The 16536-nt window shown below is 63.2% G+C and overlaps 1 protein-coding gene across 1 annotated transcript; it reads right to left on the bottom strand.

Moving 5' to 3' along the window:
* Positions 1–579: 579 nt before the first annotated feature.
* On the bottom strand, positions 580–6403 carry TBXA2R (thromboxane A2 receptor). Its single transcript, XM_065422383.1, has 2 exons — positions 5594–6403; positions 580–849 (listed from the first exon to the last, which is right to left on the bottom strand). The coding sequence occupies exons 1-2, from the start codon at positions 6401–6403 to the stop codon at positions 580–582; spliced, it is 1080 nt and encodes a 359-aa protein (XP_065278455.1).
* Positions 6404–16536: the final 10133 nt, after the last annotated feature.

Here is a 16536-nt window from a genome sequence, read left to right as displayed (position 1 = left end):
CTCGGCAGACACCGGGAGCGAAGCCGGGGTGAGCCTGTGAGCGACGCGCCAGTGGGTGCACTTGCAGTCCGGGGCGGGGGGGGGGGGACACTGGCGGTGGGTGCAGCTGGGGTGCGCAGTGGGAGGGGGCGGCTCCTACTCCAAGGATTGTGGGGTTTTAAATGAAGTTTTTCTGCCCAAGTTGTAAAGCCAAGAATCAGGGAGGGAATCTCCATCCCGGGGCTCTCAGCACCCATCCCAGGAGCACCATGGGCCATGGGTGCTGGCACCATCCAGGATGGGGTGTGGCTTTTGGAGCTGGTGCTGAGATCCCCATTCTCCCAGCCCACGGCTCAGGCATCCAACCTCATGCTTCCTGGCAGGGGTCAGGCAGGGAACTCAGCCCCACAGCTCCCTGCTGCCAGGCGGGCCAGGCCCAGAGATTGGAGGCAACATCAGTTCAGGTGCCAACCCAAGCCATCTGTCCCTGGGGCAGGCTGAGTCCAGGCTGGGACCCGTCTCTCCCTCGTGCCCCGAGCAGGTGGCTCTGGCAGTGCCCACTCTGGGCCCATTGCTCGCTGCCCGCCCAGATGCCCCCTGCTACTGCAGCACGGACTCCTGGGTGAGCTTGCGGCGCAGCGAGGGGTTGAGCATGGGGTAGAGGGAGACGATGGAGGGCCGTGTCTTGAGGCTGGGGTAGATGCGCTTCAGCACGGCCCTGCGGAAGAGGATGTAGACCCAGGGGTCCAGGATCTGGTTCCAGGTGACCATGCGCAGGTAGATCAGCAGCATCTCCTCGGTCTTCCGAGGGATCTGGCGGGGCAGCAAGTCGGGGGCGGGCTCCTGCAGGACCGTCTGGATGATAAATATCTGGGGGGGAGGGGAGAGGTTAGGGGGAGGAACAGGTGCGGGCAGAGGGTCTCAGTGGTCCTGCGACCACGGCTATGTCATGCCCCATGGCCCATGTCCTGCCGCCTGCCTGGGGCCACACAGCGTCTGTCTGTCTGTCCATCCCACCACAGGGGGTCACGCAGTGTCTGTCTGTCTGGTCATCCCCCCCATCCGCCTACGGCCGCGCAGCATCTGTCCATCCCACCACAGGGGGTCACGCAGTGTCTGTCTGTCTGTCCATCCCCCCATCCGCCCACGGCCGCGCAGCGTCTGTCTGTCTGTCCATCCCACCACAGGGGGTCACACAGTGTCTGTCTGTCTGGTCATCCCCCCCATCCGCCTACGGCCGCGCAGCATCTGTCTGTCTGTCCATCCCACCACAGGGGGTCACGCAGTGTCTGTCTGTCTGGTCATCCCCCCCATCTGCCTACGGCCGCGCAGCATCTGTCTGTCTGGCCATCCCCCACATCCGCCTACGGCCACGCAGCGTCTGTCTGTCTGGCCATCCCCCCCATCCGCCTACGGCCACGCAGCGTCTGTCTGTCTGGCCATCCCCCCCATCCGCCTACGGCCACGCAGCCGGATGTCTGTCTGGCCATCCCCCACATCCGCCTACGGCCACGCAGCGTCTGTCTGTCTGGCCATCCCCCCCATCCGCCTACGGCCGCGCAGCATCTGTCCATCCCACCACAGGGGGTCACGCAGCGTCTGTCTGTCTGGCCATCCCCCACATCCGCCTACGGCCACGCAGCGTCTGTCTGTCTGGCCATCCCACCACAGGGGGTCATGCAGCGTCTGTCTGTCTGGCCATCCCCCCCATCCGCCTACGGCCACGCAGCCGGATGTCTGTCTGGCCATCCCCCACATCCGCCTACGGCCACGCAGCGTCTGTCTGTCTGGCCATCCCCCCCATCCGCCTACGGCCGCGCAGCATCTGTCCATCCCACCACAGGGGGTCACGCAGCGTCTGTCTGTCTGGCCATCCCCCACATCCGCCTACGGCCACGCAGCGTCTGTCTGTCTGGCCATCCCACCACAGGGGGTCATGCAGCGTCTGTCTGTCTGTCCATCCCACCACAGGGGGTCACACAGCGTCTGTCTGTCCATCCCCCACATCCGCCTACGGCCGCGCAACATCTGTCTGTCTGGCCATCCCCCCCATCCGCCTACGGCCACGCAGCGTCTGTCTGTCTGGCCATCCCACCACAGGGGGTCACGCAGCGTCTGTCTGTCTGGCCATCCCACCACAGGGGGTCACACAGCGTCTGTCTGTCCATCCCCCCCATCCGCCTACAGCCGCGCAGCATCTGTCTGGCCAAGGACTCCCAAGGGGCGTCTGCTGGGTGCACCCAGACTCTGGGCTCTCTGGCTCTGGCTCCTAGCTGGGGATCCCTGCACGGGGTCTCTCCGAGTCCTGGCCTGGCGAAGGGGCCATCTAGAGCCATCCAACCCCTCCATTACCGTTCAGTGGGGCTGTGGCTGGGGACGCTGGCGCCCCCTGGGGTTGGGTTTATTATTTAGTTCTATTCCGGTTGTGCACAGGGCACTGGGCAGGACCCCCCCAGGATCGGGTCCTGCCCAGTGCGGTGCCGCTCACTGACACGAGGGCGGCTTTGTGACTAGTGCACGGGGATGGGCCTCAGGAGCATTGGGACCCTGCTCTGCCAGCCTCCATGGACGAGCCCCTAGCCGCCCTGTTCCTCAGTTTCCCCCGCTACATGGGGGAGCCTGCCTGAGGGGCTGAGGCACATGGGGTGGGGTGTGCCTCGCCAGGCGGGGCAGGAGATGCGGGTAGGCAGGGCACACTGAGTAGGAGGGGCACCTAGCCGGACAGGGCAGGCAGGGCACACCGGGGAACAGGGGGGGAAGATGAGGGTAGGCAGGACACGGCAGGGGGCAGAGACGGGGTATACAGGGCCCGGGGGGTGGGGTAGGATGGGGGTAGGCAGGGCACAGTGGGGGGGGTCAGATGGGGGTAGGCAGGGAACACTAGGGGTGGAGATGGAGCTGAGCACACCAGGCGGGGGGCACCTAGCCGGATGGGGCTGGCAGGGCACAGCCGGGGGGGGGGGAGATGGGGGTAGGCAGGGCACAGTGGGGGGCAGTGGGTCAGAGCACACCAGGCGGGGGGCACAGCGGCCAAGGAGGCTGGGCAGTTATAAATCAAGCACCAGCTGTGGTGGGTGGGCAGGCACCTAGAGCAGGGGGCTGGTGGAGGGGGTGAGCTACGCTGTGGGGATCTCGAGGCCGGCACGGTTGGGGACTGGGAGGCAAATGGCCCAGTCCGGGGCTGGGGGGGCTATGGAGGGACTAGAAGTGTCAAAGGGGGGGGGGTTCACTGGGGGGGCAGGAGGGGAGTCTAGCAGCTGGGGCTGCAGCGGGGGAAGGGGGTGTTGCTGTAACCCAGGCAGGCACAGAGGAGTCGGGGGGGAGGGAGGATCCTGGCAATGGGGTGAAGGCTGCAGCCTGGCTGTGAAGAGCGGGGGAGGGGAGGTGAACCCCCACATTGTGGGCCGAGGGAGGGGCTGGGAACAGCCTGGGAGGGACCATCAGGTGCTCGGCTTTGTCCATATCGGGTGGGATAGGGCAGGCGGGAGCGGGGGTGCTGGAGCGGGGTGGGGAGGGTCTGTCAGGTCGGGAGGGGGTGAGACGTGTGCGGGGGGGTCAGTGAGGTCAGGCTAAGGGAGCGGCTGTTGGGCAGACAGGGAGGGGGCAGCAGGCCGGGGGACGGGGTCAGAGAGGCTGAGGGGGGGTGGGGGGGACAGGACGGGGTCAGAGAGGCTGGGGGGGACGGGAGGGGACAGGACGGGGTCAGAAAGGCCGGGGGGGACGGGGGGGGGGACAGGACGGGGTGGGAGGTGGGGCAGAGGTTGGTGCGTTCCAGTGAGGAGAGGGGAGCTAAAGCCCAGGGAGCGGCTGTGAGGATGGGGGCGGAGGAGGGAAGCCAGATCCTGATGGTGATTATTGCTTGTCCGTACTGGGGGGGGGGCCCAGCTCAGGGTTGATGGGGGCCAAGCCGCAGGGAGGCCGGGCGAGGGGGGGGAGCCCTGGCAAGAGCAGGCTGGGCTGAGGGGCGCCAGCGGCTGGGGGGATCACCCAGGGCACTGTGCTGAGCAGAGCTCCAAGGGTTCGTCCACACTGCAACCCCTCCCACACACTGCAACCCTCCCCCCCCCACACTGCAACCCCCCCACTGCAACCCCCCCACACACACTGCAACCCCCCACATACACACACTGCAACCCCAACCCCCCCCCACACACTGCAACCCCCCCCACACACTGCAACCCCCCACTGCAAACCCCACACACTGCAACCCCCCCACACACACTGCAACCCCTCCACTGCAACCCCACACACACACTGCAACCCCCCACACACACTGCAACCCCCCCACTGCAACCCCCCACACACACACTGCAAACCCCCACACACACACTGCAACCCCCAACACACACACACTGCAATCCCCAACCCCCAACACACACACACTGCAATCCCCAACCCCCCCACACACACTGCAACCCCCCCACACACTGCAACACCCAACCCCCCCACACACACTGCAACCCCCACACACACTGCAACCTCTCCCACATACACACACTGCAACCCCCACATACACACACTGCAACCCCCAACACACACACACACACACACACACACTGCAACCAACCCCACCCCCACACACTGCAACACACACACACACACACACACTGCAACCCCCCCCACACACACACTGCAACCCACCCTCACGCACACTGCAGCACACACACACACACCTCGCGTGGCACCGAGGCTCAGCACCAGCCGGGCACCTGTCGCGGGGCCGAGCCATTTGGGCTCAGGCCGGAGCCTGGCTCTGAAACCCGGGGGTGGGGAGGGGCTCACAACCCAGCTCCAGCCCCAGCAGGAACATCCACGTGGCTGGTTTTAGCCTGAGTGTGCCAGCCCCACAGGCCCGAGTTGTGTGCCCCAGGCTCTGAGAAGTGCTGCCCCTGGGGTTTTGTTGCCATGTAGACTCAGGACTTGGCTAGCAGGGGCTGCGGGTCGGGAGTGAGGGGCACCGGCAGAGCTGAGGGGGGAGCCCAGGGCTGCGCTGGCAGGGGGCTGCGGGTCGGGAGTGAGGGGCACCGGCAGAGCTGAGGGGGGAGCCCAGGGCTGGGCTAGCAGGGGGCTGCGGGTCAGGATTGAGGGGCACCGGCAGAGCTGTGAGGGGATCCCAGGGCTGGGCTGGCAGGGGCTGCTGGTCGGGAGTGAGGGGCACCGGCAGAGCTGAGGGGGGAGCCCAGGGCTGGGCTGGCAGGGGGCTGCGGGTCAGGATTGAGGGGCACCGGCAGAGCTGAGGGGGGATCCCAGGGCTGGGCTGGCAGGGGCTGCGGGTCGGGATTGAGGGGCAGCGGCAGAGCTGAGGGGGGAGCCCAGGGCTGCGCTGGCAGGGTCTGCGGGTCGGGATTAAGGGGCACCAGCAGAGCTGGGGGGGGGCCCAAGGCTGGGCTAACGGGGGCGGCAGGTCGGGATTGACTGGAATGCTAAAATAAGGCCATAAAGGCCCCTGCTGATCCCTTCGTGTCCTGGCCCATGGGCAGCGAATGCCAGCTGGAAGCCAGCAGCTGGGGGGCCCAGCGCGGCAGGGGTTGGGGACTCGGCCGGCTGGGCAGCGTTCAGCAGGTGAATGCACCCGTGACCCAGTTGCGAAGCCGACACTGGGTGGGGGCCTTACCAGCAGGGGTAACCAGCAGACGGTGGCAATGATCATAATGCCCACCAGCTGCACCATCATCTCCACCTCGCTGTCCCGCCGCCTCTGCACCGACTCGCGGTCGTGGTAGACCCGGCACAGCGTCACCACGCTGACCGTGTTGAAGAGGAAGGAGAGGCCGACGGCCAGGATGCCCAGCAGGGCAAAGATCAGGCAGAAGGTGACGTTCTTGGCGTCGTGCAGCAGAGTGATGAAGCACCAGGAGTTGGGGTACTGCAGGGTGTAGTCCCCCAGGCCCAGGATGGGCAGGAGTCCCAGGGAGAAGGAGAAGGCCCAGACCATGCCTACCATGAACCAGGCTCGGCGCTTGGACATGCTGGTGGAGCGGGAGAAGGGGCGGTTGATGCCGAAGAAACGCTCCCCGGCCATGGTGGCGCCCAGCAGCAGCGGGCACTGGCCGAAGAAGACCATGGAGAGGCCCAGGAAGTTGCAGAGGTAGCAGGCGGGGTCGACCACCATCCAGCTGAACTTGGTGAAGTGGTAGGAGATGATGATGGTCCCGGTCACCAGCAGGCCCAGGAAGTCCGTCACCACCAGGCCGCAGAGGAAGATGAGGAAGGAGGAGCGGGCGCGGCTGTGCATCTTCCGGGAGGAGCTGACCAGCACGCAGAGGGCAAACAGGTTGGAGGCAAGGCCAATGCCGCCGAAGGCGGTGGAGAACCAGCGCGAGACAATCAGCTTCTCGCTGAGGTTGGCGCTGAGGTTGGTGCTGAAGTTGGTGCTGCGGAAGCACGAGCCCAGCTCGCCGGCCAGGCTGCCATTGGCCTCCATCCCTGGCCACGGGCAGGGCGGCTCCCCCAACACACACAACACCTCTGCAGCCCAGCCTCAGGCTTCCCTACGGCGCCGCAGCCTGGTGGGGCCTTCTCCTGGGGGCTGGGCACTGCCCCACGCCAGCCTCACTCCTGCCAGCTCACTCGTTCGCCAGAGAAGCAGCAGGAGGTGCCCAGGTTGCTCCGCCAGCCCTTCGGGGAGAAAGGGGACAAGTCAGTGTCACGCCTGGCTCACCCGGCCAGCAGCTCCCAGCACCTCCCCACATGGCTCCCGCTGGCCTATGCAGTGGCTCCCAGAGCGCCAGCCTGTGCTGTTAGATGCCAAGGGCTGGGGCTCAGTCCCCGGGGCACCATTAGGGCGATACCCCACATCGGGTAGAAGTGTCACGAACCTCCCAGACAAGCACCGGCAGCAGGATCTTTGGCACCAAAAGCACACGCCTCTGCCACTCGAGCTCACGGAACGGCTCCTTCGCTGGCAGAAGTAGTAGGCTCTTATTGTCTAGCGGGACCAGCCACTAGCTGGGTCTCCACCTCACTCAGCCAGTGCATTACAGAGCTCCGTGCTAGGGGGCCCAGTGTCAACTCGGAGAGGTTGGGTTTAGGGGCCAGTCAGGACTCCTGGGTTCTCTTCCACACGTGGGCACTCGCTCGCTGTGCAACCTTAGCCGCAGCCCGTCTCTGTGCCCATTGGTGCCCCGATGCCCTGAGGGCGTGGGAGGGGCGAGGCTGTTGCGCTGGGGAAGGTGGGGAGTGGGCTGGGAGCACAGGGGATGGCTCCTGTGTGGGGTCACTCCAGACAGCCTGCGGATCAGTGCTCTGAGACGCGCTCGCTGCCGTGGGCAACTGCCAGCAGCCTTGGGCTGGAGGCTAACAGCAGCGTCAGTGCCACCTTCTCCAGCTACAAGGAGGCACCATCTTTCCCCACCCCCCAGGAGCCCCCAGCCAGGGGAGCTGGGGAAGAAAGCAAGCCCAGAGGGCTGTCCCCCAGAGCAGCCCTACAAGTAGATTCTGCAGCAGGGACCCTTGGGCACAGGTGATGCCATCCATTCATCCAGCGGCTTCAACTGGCCGCCTGTCCCTGTGCTCACTGGCTGCTGGCGCCAACTCCCTGCCCTGCCTGCCCACCCTCCCCCCAGCCCCACCATGGCCCTGATCCCTCCTTTCCTCCCCGTCTAGTGACCCCCACCCCCAAAATCCCAGCACTAGCATGACGTTTGCAACCATCGCTCTGCTTGCCTGTCACGCCCCTTCCCCCGCCCCAGGCCAGTCGGGTCTGTTTCAATGCCAGGGCCAGCTCGAGCTATTACTCTGCCCGTGCAGCGCCTGGCACACAGGGGCTCCATCCTCGGCTGGCCGTCGGTGCTCCCGCAATAGCAGCTGCACACAGCCTGGGGCTGGGTTCCCTTGTGTGGCCTCGCTCCAGTCACGTGCAGTGGAGATGGTACTGGGCTGCCATTGTAAAGGCCTCTTAGGCTGGTAGTTGGGTGCAAACTCCTTGAAACTGGTGGGCATAACAGCTGCCTTCGTTCAGGAGAAAGGTAAGAAACAATTACGCTCCTTTATGAGTGACAACCCAAAGCACAGGCACATGGATGGCTGGAGTAGGAGGCGCACCAGGGGCTTCCCAGGGGTCAGATAACAAAACACAAGAGTGGGAGACTGATTAAGTTGCCGGCGTGTGTGAGAGAGAAGCAGCAGAAACACACGGAGGAACAAAAAGGCCCAGGCAAAAAGCCAAGAGGGAGCTTTTGGGCAGAGTGCTGGCTAAGAGGGGCTTGGAACTGTGACCAAAGAAATGGTCTCCTGCTGTTTGATTCCTGCAGTGTGCAGGGAAACCGGACTTTGTATATCCCCTTGTAAATAAACAGGATTCCGCAAAAGAAGCACCAGCCTTCATCATCAATTTCCCCTCCTAAAGGACCCTGACTGTTGGCTAGCCAGTCGGATCAGAAAGGGATAACAGGCCTTGGGAGCTGGAACGAGCGAGTTCTGAGCATCTGTCCTTTTCAGGAAAAAACATTGCAAAGGGGGACCTGGCTGGCCTGGGGCACTGATTGTAAATACAGGCATACGGCGGCTTTCCCCTCGAGGTTGCTGGTTCCAATCCTGCACCAATAGGCCGCTTGGGGGCCCATGTGGGATGAGTTTGGGGGAGGGTGTCTCAGTCTAGTCCTAGTCCCTTTGTCTCAGCAGCATGGAGACCATTGGCCCTCTTGGGCAGCCTCCTGGAGAAGGGGATCCAGAGAGGGGCCCTGCGCTGTTGGGGCATCGACCCGGCACCGCGTGCTCATGCCCGGGAAGATGGCGATTCTCCGGGAGACGCTGAGCAGCTGGTTTGCATTAGCAGCCCCCCCCTCCCCGCACACGCAACACGTTCCCCAAAGGAAAGTCATTTGGGCATGTTTACACGATTGCACTAATCCCCATTGGTGCATTGTTTAAAGAAACTTGTTTTCAGCTCATCTGCTGTCAAACAGCCCTAAATAATCCAGGCCGCTCGCCGTGATGGACGCCTGGATTCCGGCCGAGCTCCTGCGCCCGTCCCGGGACGCTCACCAGCCGTTTCTTTCCATTTGCCTCCTTAGGAAGTGAGCCCATGTCCCAGAAAGGGGCGACAGGGAGTAGCCGGAAGGGCCAAAGCCCGGGCAGCTGCAGGCAGAGGGGTGTGGCTGAGGGTGCCCGGGGTGGGGGGTGTCAGCGTGGGACGTCCAATCCTCCAGGGGGATCTATCGGGAAAGGGATTTTAGGGTCTGTTAGGAGCAGGTCAGCTCACCTGCCAGGATCCAGTCGAATGCCATGGCCACACCAAACTGCACCCTGCACATTGCACCAGGCCCGAGTTCCCAGAGCGCTGCGACCAAGCCTCGGACGCATGGGCTTGGGCTGAGCAGGGGCCATGCAGAGCTCAGCCATTGGCACCTGAAGCCTGGCAAAGCTAGGAGCCCGACGGGAGCCAAGATCGGAGCCAGGCTCTATCTTCTATTCAGGATTCGAATGCCTGAGGGGTGTCTAGCCCCCAGACACCACGGTGAGGGGCGCCCGCCAGAGCGATTGGGGTGGCGAGTCTCCAGCAGGCTGCAGCCCTTGGCACGGACCCAGGAGCTGGGGGGGTCTGGCCTGTGGGTAGCAGGTGCAGCAGCGCCCCGTGTAGGGGCCAGGGGCCAGAGAAGAGGGGTGTGGCCGCAGCCTCTCCCTGCCCAGCACTGGAGCCGTGGCTGTAGGCAAGAGCTGCCGCCAGGAGACACCTGCAAAGACGGGCTGAAAACCTGGGCCCGATCCGGAGGGTCCTTGCTCCTCTTTACCCCTCTCCTTACCCAGGCATCGATGACTCCCGGGGAGGTGTGGCTGGATCCTCAGCCAGTGCCCTGCTGCTGCTGGGTTCGAGGAGTCCAGCCGGGGAGGGGGCCACAGTGCTGACCCCTGGGCAGCCCCTCAGCCAGCAGCTCCCCTCCCCCGCATGGGTCCAGTCTAGCCCTTGGGGTTTGGCTCAAGGACATGGCAAGCGTCACACTTGGCCGCCTGCCTGTGTGGGCAGAGACCTTCCGTCTGCAGGGGCTGGACCTCTCCCCCGCGCGCCCGGGGTCTGCTGGGGACGGAGCTGCTCCTCCAGCTCTAGCGTGGGCGGGGCAGCTGGGGGCTGGGGCGCAACGTACACAACCCAGGCCCGGGTGCTCGAGAGCAGCAGGGCTCTGGCATGGGACCCACCCGTTTCTGGCACGAGCTCCAGAGCCCCAGCCCAGAGCAGTGGTGCCGGGCGCTTCTCGGGCCAAGCCCAGCTCCCTGCGATTGCACTAGGCCAGGCCCAGCATGGGAGGGGAAGAGAACCCAGGTCCTACCCTGCTCTGGTTCCCAAGCCCCGTGGCCTGTGACCCGGCTTCCCTCAGGCTCTTCGCTGGAGGAGGGCAGCTGCTTCACGCCTCTGGCCTGCTGGGATCAACCGCAATAACCCGGTGCCAGCTGGGAGGCTCAGGGAGCCCTGCTGCAGCACCCGGGGTCCGCCACCGACTCTCCTGGCGTGGTCCAGGACCGGCCCTGGCGGGGCTGACCAGTTAACGTGCTGGAGAGCGCTGCCTGCGCTTTCACAAGGCCTTTAAAACTCCTTATGGACATCCATTGGCAAAGTCCTGTGACCTAGGAAGTCACGTATAAGGACTGATGGGGAAACCGAGGCAGAGAGCAGGCCAGTGACTTGCCCAAGACCATGCAGTCATTGGGAGAGCCCGGAGCTCAATCCAGGCTAAAGGGCTGGCTAGGAGGATGGAGAGAAACTAACTGGGCAGAAATCTTTGCCGGCTCCCTGAATTTGACCCCATTTTAAAATCCGATTCAGGAACCTGAGGAAATTAATCCGCATTAGGGTAGGGTTCGAATTTAAACCGCTAGAGCAAATCCAGAATAGCTCCCCATGTGGACACACTCATGCTGCAGACCGAGTGCCTTTTTCTGGTTTAGCTTAACCCGCTTCTGGAATCAGTGTCTCGTTACAGGGAGCGATTCTGGTCAATTTCCCCATGTAGACAAGCCCTAGGTTACATCCTGCAAACCCTCCCTCTTCAAGCAGTTTCATTAAGTGGGTTTTTAATCTGCAGCTGTGAGGTTTCAGTTTCAACCCCAGTCTTGTGGCACCTTTAAGACTAACAGAAGTATTGGGAGCATAAGCTTTCGTGGGTAAGAACCTCACTTCTTCAGATGCAAGTAATGGAAATCTCCAGAGGCAGGTATAAATCAGTATGGAGATAACGAGGTTAGTTCAGTCAGGGAGGGTGAGGTGCTCTGCTAGCAGTTGAGGTGTGAACACCAAGGGAGGAGAAACTGCTTCTGTAGTTGGATAGCCATTCACAGTCTTTGTTATCTCCATACTGATTTATACCTGCCTCTGGAGATTTCCATTACTTGCATCTGAAGAAGTGAGGTTCTTACCCACGAAAGCTTATGCTCCCAATACTTCTGTTAGTCTTAAAGGTGCCACAGGACCCTCTGTTGCTTTTTACAGATTCAGACTAACACGGCTACCCCTCTGATACTTAACCCCAGTCTTGTAAATCTGTCCTTGAACAGAGTCAAACTCGGGCTGGCAGTAAGACCCCAGTGTCCCTTTACAGGGCAATCCAGGGCTCATCAGGTCCTGCTGCGCCCAGCAGCCCCCCCTCCGTGTCTCTCAAAGCCAGTGATCTGGTAGTGGCAGGCTGGGTTGGCGTTGGAAGCGGCTTTCCTGGGGAGAGCTCTGTTCTGAAGGCCGCTCTGCCGGATACATGAATCTTTCTGACCGTCCTATGCCAATGAGTCTGAGCATCATATTCTGGCTGCCCCAGGCCCGGGCTGTCATTTCATAAACAAAGAGCCAAGAGATGCTTCCTGTCCGAACGACCGTATCATTGCAGACCGAGGAGGGAGGAGAACAGGAAAGTCGCGAGGGGAGAGAGCACAGTGTGGGCGTCTCCTCTGCACCGAGCGAAGGCGCAGTGGCAGCCTGGCTTTGCAGAGCCTTTCAAAGGGCCGTGTGCAGAACACAGGGCTCCACGGGCCCCAGTGCACAAGAGCCGGGGAGTGGGTTCAGGGAGCCATTGCGGTGCCCTGCTTAGGCACCAGCTTGGGGTGGGAGCAGATGTGGGGGAGGAGGAGCTGCCTCTGAGCCCACACCCGCATGTGGCTGTGAGCCAGCCCAGCCCAGCCCCCCTCCTGTGGATGGGGCTTGCTCCAGGCGCGCTGTTCTCCAGTGGTTCGCAGGGGTGGGACTAGCCGACTCCTCCTGGAGGCCCGGGGTCTGCGGTAAACCAGGGTGTTACCCTGGGGCTGGAGAGCAGAACGGTGCCTGGGGAGGCTGTTGGTTCTGTATCTTTGGAAGCAGCTTCTCCCCAAAGTGCAGGATCCCTGGCCCAGGGACCCGTTTTCTGGGCCGTGCCGCTGGTTCAGATTTTCCAGATCCTCGGTGGTGTTTAGAGGCCACATTGACCCAGGTTTTCCTACCATCACTGGCTGCCACCCTGCTCGGTGCACACCCCCGACACCGGTCTGCACCTGCCGGATTCACTCCATGCACCCTGGCCATGCAGCCACCTCTGGGCTGGAACAGAGCACGGCCACGCTGCACGGCTGCCTAGTGAAGAAGTTAGGAGGCTGCTGCATCCAAGTGCCCCGCAGGGGGAATTCCACCTGGGCACAAAGCAGCTGACTCCCGCTGGAGATGCAGCGCGACCACCTCTTCCTGACAAGGGTCCTCACACTGCTCTGCTGCCGCATCGCTCACAGCAGAGCCGGAGCTAAAGAGTCGGGGCTGGTTCATTCGAGACGCTGGGCAAAGGGGGCAGAAAACGCTACCACGCTGCCAACTGTCCTGCCCGTTTCGAGGGGCCCCAGTGTCAGCCCGGACCCTGAGCTCATCCTGCACTTGGTGACCCTCCGTGGCTCGGCGATTGCAACACAGCAGGCCCCGTGGGGGCGGGAGTGGAGCCGGCTTTTGACCATATTCAGCCGCATCTGCCTTAAATTGAGCGGCATCTGCTTCCATTTATGCCGCCCCCTTCCCCATCAGGAGGGGTAAATAAATCCTGTTGCTGTTGTAATAAATCCTTCCAGGAAAGGCAGTGGGCTGAATCCAGCCAGGTGCCGCGTGTGCCCAGGGACGCCGCCCCGTGCCATGCCCCACTGAAGTCGGGGGAGAAACAGCCCCTCTGAAGCCAGAAGGGAGCAGATTGTGGGCAGGAGGGTGGGCAGCAGCTGAGGGCTGGACAAAATGGATTTTTCAAAAAAAATGGGCAAAGTTGTTTGAGGTCAAAACAAAAACAACATTTTTTTAACAAAGCAAAACATTTTAAACCCCTTTTGGCTCAAGGGAAACATTTTGTTTACAAGTTGAGCCTTTAAAAACGATTCAAGGGAATTTTGAAATGAATAAAAAAATCGAAACATTTCCATTTGTTCGAATCGGGGGAGGGGGGTCCAACCGAAACGATTTGGCGGGTTCGACATGAAGCCGTGAAACATTTCAGAGTCACCGGAGCTGCATTTTTCCCCCGAAAAAATTTTTGTTTGCAAATGCCGCCGCAATTTGACCAGAACCCCACGTGTCTGCCCCGGGATGATCCTGTGACATAACGGCCCTGCCCTGGCGGCTCAAAGCCCAACTTCCCGGGCCTAGTTCTGAGCTGCCATACTTGGGCGTAAGGCCACTGGCAGCCGGCTCAGAAACAGGCCTCGCGTCTCTCGCAGGGCGAACGCCCCTGAGCAGGAGGGGTTTGAAATCCAGCCCAGGCCTGGAACTTCTACCTGTGCAAAGAGCGGGTGACCTGTGACCCCAGCTCCAAATCCCCACCCGGGAATGTCGGGAGAGAGAGAAGGGGGGCGGCCAGGGCTTCAGCGGGGCGCTCGCCACGCGGCCCCTCCCGCCGCGCCCCCTGCTGGGAGGACTCCGCACGGCTCCGGTTGGCTGGGAGGGAAGGACGTGGGCTGCCCTGCCGGGCTTGCTGCAGGGCGCTCCCCTCCTCCGCGCCGCCGCCCCCTACAGGGCGGCCGGAGCAGAACAACAACAAAACAAAAACAAACAAACAAACAAAAAGCCCTAGGCTTGGGCGGAATGCCACCTCCTGCAAGCTGCCGCCCCAAGCCCCAGCTTGCTCCGCTGGTGCCTGGAGCCGGCCCTGCAGCTCCTCCAGCCAAGCCTCCGGTGCTGTTTGGCCAGCGAGCTCTTTGGGGCAGGGCCTGGCATGCTAGGCGCACGTGCACCCGGCCCCTGGCACCTCCGGGTGCTGCCGCTATGCACGTCGATACGACGAACAACAGGGGTTTAGAGCGATTTCCAAAGCCAAACCTAGCTGGGAGCTAGACCCCAAGGTCAGGCGAGGGGCCTTGATGGAGCAAACGCCAGGCATTGGGCTGGCCCCTCCCTGGGTCCCCACCAGCCCGTCTGGGTCCCAGAGGCAGGGACCGGCGCTTTGATTCCAGCAGCCACCTCTGGAGTCTCCCGCCCTTCCCTCAGTGTTTGTGCATCTAAACTTCGGGGCCCACAACCGGGGTCCCCGCGTCTGAGAACGCGCTGCTCAGGGAGCAAAGACCTGCTGTGGCTGCTGGCGAGAGACGGTCGTTAATGACCCAGCGAGGGATCCCCATCCGCTGAGGAGCCCCCGTCTCCGGGGCTGGTCCAGGCGCTCACAGGATAGAAACCAGGCTCAGGGATCAGGTGCCCAAACGTCTCGTGGCGAGGATGCAGCACCTCATTAGCGCAGCTCCGATTCCCCAGCAGCCCCGTCTGGAATTCGTCAGCCTGGCGCGGCCCCAGAACGAACGGCCCAGGGCGCTGGGCTGCCAATCGTTTTGGAGGGAGGTCGATGCTGAAAGTCGTCATCTGGCTCACGGCTGGGGAATGTGAGGAATCCAGGCTGAAGGCTGAGCCCTGGCCCCCTTGTGAGATGACGCCTGCCGGGAGAGGCTGAGTCCAGCAGCTGGGAGCTTCCCCCGGCCCACGCCTTGCCTCCTGCTGTGGGCGGCTGGCACTGCAGAAGCAAGGAGCGCAGCTGCTGACTCACTGGGTGACTTTGGGAAAGATGTTCCTGGCTCCGTGCCTCAGTTTCCCCATCCCCACAATGGGATCAGGCATCCCCCTGAAAAGTGCTTTGCGATCCTGGGACCAATGGTGCTTGAGAAGAGCCACTTACAGTGATTATTGCTTATCTAACCTTAGTGAAAGCCAAACCCCGACGGCTCTCCCTTTGGGCTGCCCCTGGGGGCGCCAGGACCCCTGGACAGCTCCCACCTGGGGCCATGCCATAATCCTTGCCCGCCTCCCCTCCCCCAGCGTCCCCAGCTCTCCGGGTGCTGATGACAAGGGGCAAGCAGCTGCCTAAGGAGGCTGCTGTTGTTTAGAGCAGGACGATCTCGCTAATCTCCTCGCGGCCTTGATCATAAACCGGGATTAGTTCAAATGCTGCCTCAGGGCTGAAGTATCCCCAGATCCATTAGGCCAGGCAACCACGTGGCCTCTGTGAGCGACCACAGCCTGGCTGGGACCACACGGGCACATGCAGGCAGGTCAAAACATGGGCACCCTCCTGTGCTGCATTTCCCATCTTAATCTGCACACCCCAACGTGCCAGCCCGGGCATGGGGCACCGACCCCAGCCGAGCGTCCACACCCCAACGTGCCAGCCTGGGCATGGGGCACTAACCCCAGCCCAGCATCCACACCCCAACGTGCCAGCCTGGGCATGGGGCACTAACCCCAGCCCAGCATCCACACCCCAACGTGCCAGCCTGGGCCTGGGGCACTAACCCCAGCCCAGCGTCCACACCCCAACGTGCCAGCCTGGGCCTGGGGCACTAACCCCAGCCCAGCGTCCACACCCCAACGTGCCAGCCCGGGCCTGGGGCACCGACCACAGCCGAGCGTCCACTTGCCAACGTGCCAGCCTGGGCATGGGGCACCGACCCCATCCCAGCGTCCCCAACGTGCCAGCCCGGGCCTGGGGCACCGACCACAGCCCAGCATCCATGTGCCAACGTGCCAGCCTGGGTAGGGGGCAACGACCCCAGCCGAGCGTCCACACCCCAATGTGCCAGCCTGGGCATGAGGCACCGACCCCATCCCAGCGTCCACACCCCGACGTGCCAGCCCAGGCATGGGGCACTGACCCCAGCCCAGCGTCCACACCCCAACGTGCCAGCCCAGGCATGGGGCATCAACCCCAGCCCAGCGTCCACACCCCAACGTGCCCAGCCTGGGCATGGGGCACCGACCACAGCCCAGCGTCCACACCCCAACGTGCCCAGCCTGGGCATGAGGCACCGACCCCAGCCGAGCGTCCACACCCCAACGTGCCCAGCCTGGGCATGGGACACCGACCCCATCCCAGCGTCCACACCCCGACGTGCCAGCCCAGGCATGGGGCACTGACCCCAGCCCAGCGTCCACACCCCAACGTGCCAGCCCAGGCATGGGGCATCAACCCCAGCCCAGCGTCCACACCCCAACGTGCCAGCCCGGGCATGGGGCACCGACCACAGCCCAGCGTCCACACCCCAACGTGCCAGCGCGGGCATGGGGCACCGACCACAGCCCAGCGTTCACGTGCCAACGTGCCAGCCCAGGGCATGGGGCACCAACCCCAGGACAGCATCCACGCACCAATGTGCCAG

Source organism: Emys orbicularis, chromosome 24, assembly GCF_028017835.1.
Source record: "Emys orbicularis isolate rEmyOrb1 chromosome 24, rEmyOrb1.hap1, whole genome shotgun sequence".
Lineage (NCBI taxonomy): Eukaryota > Metazoa > Chordata > Testudines > Emydidae > Emys > Emys orbicularis.
This window is presented reverse-complemented; position numbering and strand designations above follow the sequence as displayed.